Source organism: Notolepis coatsorum, assembly GCF_963971535.1.
Source record: "Notolepis coatsorum genome assembly, chromosome: 8".
NCBI classification, from domain to species: domain Eukaryota; kingdom Metazoa; phylum Chordata; class Actinopteri; order Aulopiformes; family Paralepididae; genus Notolepis; species Notolepis coatsorum.
In genome coordinates, this window is record NC_140172.1 from 96,163,783 (window position 1) to 96,175,784 (window position 12,002).

Sequence of the window (12,002 nt, forward strand, 5' to 3'; positions counted from 1 at the left end):
AGGCTGGATGGATGAAAAATGAATGGATATTGCTAATAAAAGAAATAACGATTAAAACCGAGTTTTCTCGGGTCTTGGCACTCAACGCATGGCGAGTTAACCCGACTAATCTCGTGGTTGGCACTGAATGGGTTAATCTTAAATCTTAGAATAACAGCTATATTATCTCAAAATTTGTATTTTAAATCAAGTGAATTGAGAAACATGTTTAAAGTGTTTAATAGTAGGTTAGAGCAAGAGAGAGATACCTGGAGGTTAGAGAGAGAGAGATACCTGGAGGATAGAGAGAGACCGAGATACCTGGAGGTGTGAGAGAGATACCTGGAGGTTAGAGGGAGATAGCTGGAGGTTAGAGAGAGATAGCTGGAGGATAGAGAGAGATACCTGGAGGTGTGTGAGAGAGAGGGAGAGAGAGAGAAACCTGGAGGTGAGAGAGATACCTGGAGGTTAGAGAGAGAGAGATACCTGGAGGTTAGAGAGAGAGAAGGGGATACCTGGAGGTTAGAGAGAGAGAGAGATACCTGGAGGTGAGAGAGAGAGATACCTGGAGGTTAGAGAGAGAGAGATACCTGGAGGTTAGAGAGAGAGATATTTTATTCATTTTCTTTGTCCCTCTCCAACGCCTCTCCCACCTTCCTCTTTGATTGATTGATTGGAAATTTTATTAACAGATTGCAGAATGGGTACAATACATTACAGCTCAATACACACAATTGTTAAGGGGATGCAGACCAGAGAAAGACTTTCGTCTTGTTTACATCAGGGTCCCCCATTTTCAATTCATCATAACATATATGACATACAGATAGACAGTACTGCTACATCTATACATTTATGACATACCAGATTTACAAATACAGTACTGTTTGTGATACAAAAAGCGTCTAAAAAAGAGAGTATAACATTTGACGTAGAAACTGTACATTGGAGGTGGGTGGGGGGGGGGGGTTGGGTAGGCAGGGTGGGGGAAACTGTACATTGGAATATCGACGAAACCTTACTTGGTCCCAAGAAAAAAAGAATGGTTTCGAAAATGTTCAGTTTTTTTTCTTAAGGCGCAATCACATCCCTGAATAAGGTTTTATATTTATGTATCACCTTATATTTGAATAATTTCTTAAATTCTCTATCAGCAGAACATTGTGTATGTGGTGGGCTAGACTAGTATGATTGACTAAGTGAAGGAACAGGGCTGGTACCTCTTGTCGTTGGATGGAGGGTGTAGGAGGCAATCTGAAGAAACATACGGAATGCATCGCTCCTTTTCTCCTCTGCTATCCTATTTTGTGTTCTGTGATCTCTATTGACCTAGTTGGAGGATCAAGAAAAGAGGGCAGGCTTGGTCAATTAGATATTCCTATTCAGCTCTCGTTCATTAACTCACAGAGCAAGAAAAACGACACAAGGCCACAATTCATACACTGTACCTCCTCATTTTCTATCTAGACTCTATTGCTCCTTCTCATCATCATACAGTACACAGAGAAGAGCTAGCTTCTCTTAACACATTCGTGGCCAACCATGTATATATACGTGTTTGGGAGCCGACGCTTGGCGGCCAACCATGTGTATATATACGTGTTAAGCTTGTTTTTGTTTTTATTCCATTCTAATATCCCGGATGTTGTCCCAGAGCTGTATGTTGGCTGGAAAAGGCATATCGGGACTCCAAAAGTGCAGTACCAGCCAGATCCTAAAGCTATGGCTTCACCAGATCGCCTGGAATACTTTTTGCGACGCCGAATTCAGTATGCAGTAAAGGAATATAGCATCAGCCAATGGACATATTGAACTACCAGATGGCAATCAAATAACTGGGAAATTCTTTTTGGAATCCAACCGGCCACAGGTAAGAGCGATTTGACGTCAATTTCAGTCTGATCGGGCCTTGTTCTCATAGCCATCCACCCGGTCAACGTATGATGTTGCAATAACGAATGCCGTTATTGGTAATCAATAATTAGAAACTACTCCCCCCCCCCCCCCCTTTCATGCATTCACGGTGGAACATGATACCGATCATATGCATTTTTAACTCTAGCTTGTGTAGGGCCGAAACGCCAATCGATTTAACGTTATTAGCTTAGCGCCCTATAACTAGCTTTGCAGGAATTACCCCAGACCATTGCGGTATATAGTTCATATTCACGACGCTATAAAATGGGAACGTATTGATGAAAAAAGTTTTTCTTTATGGCATATTGAAGGGAATGTTTATACTGTCAATTGACAATGGACACATAGCAATAATATAAAATATAGATTTAGCTCTACAAACAACCTCACGCACAGTGAAAACTTTTAATGAAAAGCTGGCCTCATAGAGTGGGATTAGACGGGCCCCAATGGCCCCCAATGTGTTAACCTTAACACTTGTCCTTGTTTTTCTTTTAATTCTGTGTCTCACTACGCCAGGGTTGTTTCACAGACCCTTCTGGGAGTTTGAAAGAGGGCATTTCTCAAGAAACCAAGGATATTTAACTGATTCTATTTCAAATCCCATTGCTTTCAGTGTCCAAGTGGAATTTCAGATAACCTCCTGTTGCCATAATTTATACTGGTTTTCAAGGTTATTTGACGTCCACCTCCACCATTTGACATATTAAATGAATATTCCAAATATTTTAGATGGTTTCATAATGGTTACTCTTTAATTGAATACATGCAGTTATTTCTGACTGAATCAGTCCTATCACAATTGTCCTTTCTCAAGCCCCGCCCTCTTTTCTTGATCCTCTAATCACAAGTTCACAACTGTTGCTTCCCAAGTTTGTCCGAGGGAAGCAACAGTTGTGATTGGAGGATCAAGAAAACAGGGTGGGGTTTGTGATAAGTCAATTGTATACGCCATGCTTTACACTTTAGAAAAGGTATACAAATCAATTGAATCATCCCAAATTGGATTGAACCACTTAGTTAGAGACAGAATCCACCTGGTGTGAGTGAGTGAGTGATCTCATAGCAGAGTGATACAATTTGATTATCTTTAGGAATTTTTGCTAGATGGATTCTGTTACTACTGTTCGCTGCTCCATCAGCTAAAGCATGAAAACCAATTAATATGATTGTAGAATGTGTGATAACTTTCTACTGCATTGTGTACTGACTACTGAGGCATCTCAACCTTTTATGACCATAACTGTTTCTGTCTTTCAGTGGTTAAGATGAGTACGGATGAGCTTCATCAACTGAACAGCCAGCTACTTCTGCATATTCAAAGTAAGGACCTTTTGACAGATTTTGTGTGTGATGTTGGACTACATATTGGTTCACTGTTTAGCTTAATACGGGACACAAACACTTATAGCCTATATTGAGCAGGTATTGTGAGCAGTGTGTTCTTCTTGCAGAAACCTTCACCACTCTGAGATAGACCATGCTTTCATGTTGAACAGTGCTTGATACTACTATGAGCCTAGAACAAGTGTTTATTGCCAGACTGGCATTTGTTCCTGATTCAGATCTTGAATGAATGAATGATTTTTATCTTCTTTACTGTCTTCTTTTACAAAGCAATGTACAGTAGTAGAACATTTATAAAAGAAATAAAATGACCGAAAAGGTGTAGGCTGAAGCCGGGGCTTATAATTGCCTACCCTTTTTTACATTACATTATTTACAAAGAAAACGAACAAAAAAACATAATTCAGTACATAATTTTGCAAAAACAAAAGGTTACAAAAGTTTCATAGTTTTATATACAAAGCGTATACACATTTATTCGTTTTTTATATATATATATTCTTTGTCACGATTTTAATAGTTATGCACAGTTATTCCATAGTTTTACCCCTTTAACAGATATACATCGACTTTTTATATTTTGTCCTTGCCTTTGCGATATTGAATACACAAGTTCCCCTAAGTTTATACCGGCTCTCTAGTTTGGAACAACTCCTGAATGCAACTTGGAAGTGAGTGGTTATGTGCTTTGTACATTATTATTGCAGTGCTAAGATCAATACAACACGAGATGTGTCATGGTGTGTCAAACACGGAAGCAAGCTAATTCTGACCATATAGGCTGTGTACTACATTCATGACCTGCATGTAACAATTTGTTAATTTTGTTCCATTTGGCTAAAATGTTTTCACTCTGGACATATGTAACATAATTCCAAATGGACCGGTCAAGTGTCCATAAGATCTTTTGTCTTCATATTGAGTCTTTTCGACCCATTTGTTTGTCCATCAACTGGTTCTCTGATGCATCCATCTTCTGTGTTGTAGTAGAGTTGTGTGTTTATGTATAAGTTTGCTATTGTGTGACTTTTAACGTGTTTTGTGCCGTGTTGCCTTTGCTCTCTCTGTTCTTCAATTATTGTTTTATTGATTTATGTTGTGGGGGTGAGTGTTTGTTTGTATTTGTTTGCTATTAGTGATTGGAATTACGGCTCTTTGAAGGGAGCCAGATATTTTGGTTCTGTTCCTTTTATCTTTCATTGTTCTTTTTTTCTTTCAGATTCAGAGTTTTATCTGAATCTGAAAGAAAAAGGAGGTGGGGATCAGTCTTAAATCAAAATCTTTTGTCCATGGAATAATCACTAGGATAATGGATAAGATTTGGAGCTAATTCAAACATAGATACTGGAAATAAAGCCTTGAAATGTTAAAATTAGGGATGCTCGATATTGGCTTTTTTACCGATACCGAAATACCGATATTGTCCAACTCTTAATTTCCGATACCGATATCAACCGATACCGATATATGCAGTCCCCCCCCCCCCCCCCCCCCCCAAAAACTGATAAATAATTTCAGGTAATTAACATTACATATCTCTTGCCGTGTAATTAACACAACATTATGCATTGCATACTTTGACAATAAATAAAATAATAATTTGTTCTTACTTGCTTGCCTGGGTAAATAAAGGTTAAATAAATGTAAAAAATTAAATTTGAAAGCCGATACCGATATTTTCGGATATCACATTTTTATGCCAATATCGGACATCCCTAGTTAAAATGTATAATTATATCCAACATAAGTGTGATATTAAGTGTCTACTAAAGTTTGAATGAAAAAGTTTAGGCCTATATTAAGGTAACACGATGTCAGATATTTTCGGGGACAGTCCCTGAATTAAGTAATCTGTCCTTGACCATATCCTGTCCCTGAAAAACGTTCACATTCAACAACTTTTGACATGAAGTGCATGCAGTATTTAGATTCATAACAAACAAGATCCACGTGTGTTCACATAAAGGGGAATGGATTTATGGCAGGCAGTGAGAGCTGTTCGTACCAAAGAGTCGTTCAAAATAATTGGATCGTTCGCGAACGTCACATCACTATTTGCTATGTGTGTAGGGTTGGTTACCGTTCACATTGGAATTCGGTACTTTTCTGTACTCTTTCTGTAATAACAAAGATTTTAATTTCAGTTGTAAAAAATAAGTCCAAACTTCTCAAATAAATTTTTCTTGAACATTTTGCTATTTATTGTTGAAACACAAGAAAATTTGCATGATAATATACTATGTTTTTAAATGTTTAAAAATCAACATTATCATTAATATTAACTCAGTAAATTTGATCAAACTCCTCTAACCTCGTCTGGTCTTTCTAAAGACACAAGAGATGGGACAGTAATATACATTTGTGGAAAAGGCTCCCTCTTTTCTAGTATATTACACTCTTGTACTTTATACTAAACATGTAAAGGTACTGAAATTTGGTACCGATTGATCTAGTGTGAATCGGTACTCGGTAGTACCGATATAATTCTGTCAGTACCCTTTTAAAAGTACCAAGTTCGGTACCCAACCCTAGCTATGTGTTAGTTGACCGTGTGTTGATGCCACTGCTCTGATTGTCGTTTGTGCCTTGTCCTCCACAGAGGTGTTTGAGGATCTGAGTGTAGCGGTGCAGGAGAAGGACTCTCTAGCGTCCGAGCTCCACGTGCGTCACATCGCCATCGAGCAGCTCTTCAAAAACTGTGCCAAGCTGCCCTGGCTCCAGATCAGCAGGGCCGGGGTCAAGGCCAGCAGCAACAGCCCTGTAGACTGATCCTGGGACGAGAAGGGAGAGCTGCCCCCTCTCAGGGCAAAGCTGTCTTTACCCTCCCACCTCACCATGCTGCTGGATGCAGACCGGGCCAACACATGCCTTTCTCTGTCCTCACTGACTTTAGCAGTATGGTGATGTGTGGTGGTGTGGTTCTTGATGTGGTGGTGGATGGACCTGGGTTCTCCTCCTCGCCTCTGGTCAGGTTAAGGAGGTGTTGTAAAGTCTTGCGGATGTAAACAAGTCATTGGGAAGACGTGGGACCAATATTCTAGAATGAGAGTTCATTAATGCTTCATTGAAACCGGGAAACACATTTGTGTGTATATGCAGGCTATATAATGCAATATTAGCAGACGTTTTAGGGTTAAGTCATGCTTTCTCTCTGTTCTACCACTTCGATGTTTAAATCAAAAACGGTTAACACTTGTTACCACTCGCAAAAAGAGCTGTGGTCCCACAACAGTTGCCGGACTTGTTGTCCTGCTGCAAATGAAGAGGGGCTTGATAAAGGCAATATACGTGATGAGATCCACTAGTTGTCCAAGAATGGGGAGTATGTTTCCCAGTTATTGGGACATGTTAGCTCTATGCAGATATTAGTGTTTTTGAAGAATGGCTATTCTGATGGATCTTCTACAGACTGAACAAGATTTTGTCTACATATTCCTACAACCATATTCCTAGTGGTTGTTGTGTTTATATTTTTTTTTTTTTTTTTTTTTTCTTTCTCTGACATCTCATTTTCTAACATTTCATTTTCTATTTAATCATATTTTTATACATTTTACCTTTTTTATTTTGCCAGTATTTTTACTTGTCCTTTCAAATGATGATATTGGCATAGCCGTTATTACACCTTTAATATTCTGGTGTTATTACAGTTGCTGTTGTAACGGGTTAGCTAGATGTAGAGAGTTACAGTATTTTATACCATGGCCATGGTGAATTCTTGATTGGCTGGAGGGTGTTAAGTTCTGTTCAGTCATCTCCATGAAAACAGTTTGATCTCTGTTCTGAACTTAGGTGTTCTGTTGTAGCCATAGCCTACAATGGCTTGAATTAATAGGTTTTGGAAGTGGCATTGCAAGTATCTGATCCACTTGCTCTCACATTGAGACATGCTTACTTGCATCAACTGGCTTGACGATGCCCCCCTCCCCTGTCACTTGCTTTAAGAATTAGTGAATATCTTAGTTCTAACATAATGGAGGAAACTAAGTTTGTTTATAGCTATAATATGTCTCATTCTCCCTGAGAATGGTGACTAGCATTGCAAAGAATACTTTGCTACAGTAATTGCAAAGGGACTAACTTACTAACACTTTGTATTATTGGTGAAAGATGAACAGTTCTGATTTCTTCCTTTTGGAAAGTGGCCATGGTACACACATTAGGGGTCTCAAACTCGCGGCCCACGGGCCAATTGCGGCCCGCTGGATGATATTTTGCGGCCCCCTACTTGACATCAAAGTTTAGTGTTAGTGCGGCCCGCGTGCAACTTGTTGCAGAGTCATTGTGCGAGTTGGATGTTTTATTCACTTGTAGGCTACCATAGCGCAGGCTCATGACAGCAACGTTACGTTAGTGACTTGGTTGAAACGTGATTTTGGAGTGATACCAAGTGGAAGGAAAATATATCCAGCGCGTATGGCAGGCATCCTCGTAATTCTCCGCTGTCTCCTCTGCAAGCAGTGCTCTGCCTGCCTGTCTGTCTGTCTGGCTACTCTGGTCCAATCACATTCAGCGTCCCGTCAGCGTTTCTCCCCCCCCACCCACAGTCTGCGAATCAGAGCAGAGTAGGGCGTAGGGTGGGTTTTCACGGAATGAGTGTTGTCTCTTTCAGCAGGTCCGAGTCAGAGCGAGAGTTGACAGCGCATCTACTGGTAGTCTAATCCGCAGGTACTGTAGCTAGTAACCTCGTTCCCAGTTTTACAGTATCTCTGTGAGATAAATGTAGCTAGTAGCCTAGTTTCGCCAGCAGGCAGTTAGTAGAAAAATATGGCATGCTCATGCTGAATGGACTGGAAAATATGCGTGCATCCTCCCAGCACCAAACCAATGTGCCTAATATGCCAAGAAACTGTAGCTCTTGTGAAGAGTGGCAATTTGAAATGCCACTACGAAACAAAACAGTTATTTTGATGCAGCCTTTCCTCAAAATTCAGTGCTAAGAACCACACAAATAAATGGAATGAAATCATCATATCAAGCTGCAAGCAGAATTATTGTTAAAGCTATGTCACAACGAGAAAAAGCAACCAAGTCCTCACTCAGTGGAATGGGTGTTGGCTAAACACAAGAAGCCATTCTCTGGTGCATACATAATAAAATAATGTATGACTGAAGTGATGGAGACCATGTTTGAAGGCAAACAAAAGCAAATCCTCCTCAGATAGCACAGCAACCAGAATAACTGAAATACTGGCTGATGATTTGATTAAACAGCTTTGTGATAGAATAAAAAAAATGCACAGTGTATTTCCATAGCTGTGGATGAGTCCACTGCACTGACACCACTGATAATGCTCAGTTGCTGGTGTTTGTGAGGTTTTGGTGAGTTTGTGAGAAGATTGGATCAGTTGTACCTTTTTTTTGAATACTTGAAACCCTTTTTTTGTGGAATATTTGATGCGGCCCAGCCTCACCCAGACTCTACCTCCAGCGGCCCCCAGGTAAATTGAGTTTGAGACCCCTAGAGTAATGCAGGCGATTATTATCTTTGAAGGCTAAATTTGCTGTTCAAACACCCACTCTATTATAGTGGGAAGCTGTGGTATTTTGAGATAATAATAATAATAATAAGGTTATGTCTGTGTGTGTGTGTGTCCCCCCCTCATTATTTTTGTATTTTGTCATATAATGTGCTGCAACTGCTATGCAGGTCCAACTCAACGTGGTTTCCGGTTTGAAACTATCTGTAGTATGACTGTCGAGCACAAGTCAGATCTGTAGATTAGTTGCACAAGGAATGAGTACTTTTGGCAGAAGACACATTGAATTGTTGTTGGCATTATGGTCTATAGTCGTCGCCATAAATAAACCCTGCTCTTTTCCGAGGCTGAGAATGCTATCGTTTACACGTGGCCTGCAAACACTCTAGCCTTCTTCCATTTCATACATGCAATACCTGAAATTGATTTAAAGGTGCTGTAAGTGATATTTTATGTTTGTTAAAATAAGTGGTCTACATGTTAAAATAATAGCTCCCTCCTCTCTGCAGTAAACACAAAATACATGTTCTGGTATCCCGTTCCCACTTTATCCAATCACGAGAGAGAACTCTACACTGCAAAAATTGTTGACAAAAATAAGAAATCAAAACTAGTTTTAAGCAAATGTGTTCTTGAAACAAGTAAAATAATCTACCAGTACATTACGCAAATTGGCTTGGCAAGATTTCTAAATTATTGGATAAAGTGGGAAGGGATGCCAGAACATTTATTTTCAGTTTACTGCAGAGCGGAGGGACTGGGAAACTCATGTTACTGACCAAACACTCTGGTTGTTGGAATGTAGAGCTATTTAACACTTATTTTAACAAATAAATACCACTTGCAGCATTTTTTGTTTGTTTTTGTGATAAGCTTATAGGAACACGCCAACATTATGGTAAATTCTTCTTGTCTAACTGGGGAAGACGGTAGGCACATGTCCCATTGTTATAGTTACAACACAAAATAACTCTTACAATTATATTGTGCAAATTATTTGTCCGCAATCTACATTTAAATGATTTTGGTGTGCTTTGACTTTTATTTTGAATTATTTTTTAATATCTTTTACAATGTCCTTTTGAAGTTCAGAGTAAGCTTGTCTCGTTTCTTTGACTTATGTCCTGTACTCGGGACAGTGATCTGCTAGAGCTGAGCTGATATCAAGCCAGTATTTACATGTCATTTACATAAGCGTGTAGCACATGCTCTTATCCAGAGCCTCTTGTGGTAGAGCAGTGGTAGTGTAAGCTCAAAATCCTTCATCTCCAACATGGCAAGTAATCAAATGGATGAGTAATGACTAATGAGGGTAAATATACTAGAATATAAGGAGAAATATTTAACATTAGTTTCATCTATTCCGCCTCTGGTCATTGTTTATTATTATTATTTGATTATTTAAGAAAAAGAGACCAAGAAAAGATGCCATTACAGTCAGAATCCAGCGGGTTGATGTTTTAAGCCTGTGGTTGGTTTGTGCAGGGGAAATTCTCATCACGACAATTAACTCCAACTTGAGAGGGTTCTATACTAGGCCCTGCAAAACTATTTGTTATTGTTTGTAAGGTAGGAACGGATGAACTATGTTTTTCCTGGTTTTTAGAAAGGCTTCGGTGGCAAGTAACCCTACCAATTGTTTGGGTTTTATACCGGGATGCTGGGCCAATTATTCTAAAAGCACACAATTACTATCGGGAGAGAAAATGTTTAACGTTCAGGAACCCTATGCAAGGAAGAGACATTCAGAAGCCTTAGAAAATATATCAAATATATTTCTAATATCCCCCTAGATTGTCAGAAGAAAATACACTAATAGGCAGGGAAAACCCTGGGTTATAATCCGATGGATGTTTTATATCACTCCTCATTGTCAATGTATCTTTTTGGCACTCTCTTTATAAGAGATTACATATATTTGACCCCTTGAGGGTTTATGACTATAAAAGTTTCGATCTCCATTTCAAGCATTGCTTGTTTTTGTTTGAATTGATACATGTGTATTCTGTGTGCTTGACTGTTATATCCAGATTTCTGGTACTTTGTGCAAGTGTTGCTTCCCCATATTTTTTGTTTGAATTTTTAACCCGAGTGCTGTGTAGGCTTAACTTTCAAAATGAGTCTGGGACAATTCCCCCGGCTTTAGCAGGAGATTCAAGCTGCCCGTCATTGGCTGTTAGTCTGTGGTGGATCCCATCCATTTGCATTGGAGGTTTAAACACGCCTGTTACTTGCTTCTCCCTTTTGACTGGATTCTTGATTTGACTCCCATTATCTGATGATGCATAAGGCTGCATTTGTGCCGTGTGACTTCTACAATGTATTTATCTTACAGCCTGTGATATTATGCGTAAGCAACAGTTTGTATTTTTTTGTAAAATATTTCAATAAAATGAAATTATTTTTAATACATTCTGATTCATTGCTTTTCTACCATTAGCTTTGGCAATACATAATAATCACTGAACAGTTGATGAAGCAAGCTCACAAATGGTGTGATTTTTTTATTTTTTTTTTATTTAACAAATTCGATTCAGAAAGTAGAGCACTGTAGCACACACATCTAAATGGTGCATTTATATACAGTTGCAATCAAAATTATTCAACCCCCATTGCATATTGGGCTTTTTGGCAAAGATTTTAAATTGTCAGCTGTTTGCGAATAAACAAAGTAAACTAGAACAGTTTAAATAGTTAAATTAAATAAATTACAATGGTTTTTATAAAAATTCAACACAAGGCTACCTTTAATCACTACTGCAGTCTCAAAATTATTCAACCCCCTGTCTCAAGATTATTTAACCCCCTGTCTCAAGATTATTTAACCCTGTCTCAAGATTATTCAACCCCCTGTCTCAAGCACACCTGGTGCAACTAATCAAGGGCAATTAGTTCAAGTGTGCTTGAGATAGAACACATAAATAGAAAAGAAGAAGAAGAAGAAGAAGAAGAAGAACACATAAATACTTGGACTGGCTAGGGGTTTGTTGAGAGTGACGTTTGATTGCATGTTAGAAATGATGGCTACGTCAAAAGAATTGTCCAAAAGGTTCAGAGAAGAGATAATTGCCTTGCACAAACAAGGAAAAGGATACAAAAGGATAGCAAAAGCACTAAATGTTCCTAGAAATACAGTTGGACGCATAGTTCGCAAGTTCAAAGTTAAAGGAACAGTGGCTACACTACCTGGACGTGGCAGAAAGAGGAAGCTATCAGCGGCTGACACCAGATTCCTGAAGAGGCAAGTGGTCAAAAACCCTCAAGTGACTGCAAAGGACC

The 12,002-nt window shown here is 39.0% G+C and overlaps 1 protein-coding gene across 1 annotated transcript in view; it reads left to right on the forward strand.

Moving 5' to 3' along the window:
• The window catches only part of cUnh21orf91 (chromosome Un C21orf91 homolog), a 59,104-nt gene extending 52,471 nt beyond the window's left edge, over positions 1 to 6,633 (forward strand). Inside the window, exons 4-5 of the mRNA XM_084319853.1 lie at positions 3,157 to 3,219; positions 5,843 to 6,633. Coding sequence (XP_084175979.1) covers positions 3,157 to 3,219; positions 5,843 to 6,012 — 233 coding nt within the window. The 3' untranslated portion in view covers positions 6,013 to 6,633. The remainder of the gene's footprint in view (positions 1 to 3,156; positions 3,220 to 5,842) is intronic.
• The last annotated feature ends 5,369 nt before the right edge of the window (positions 6,634 to 12,002 follow it).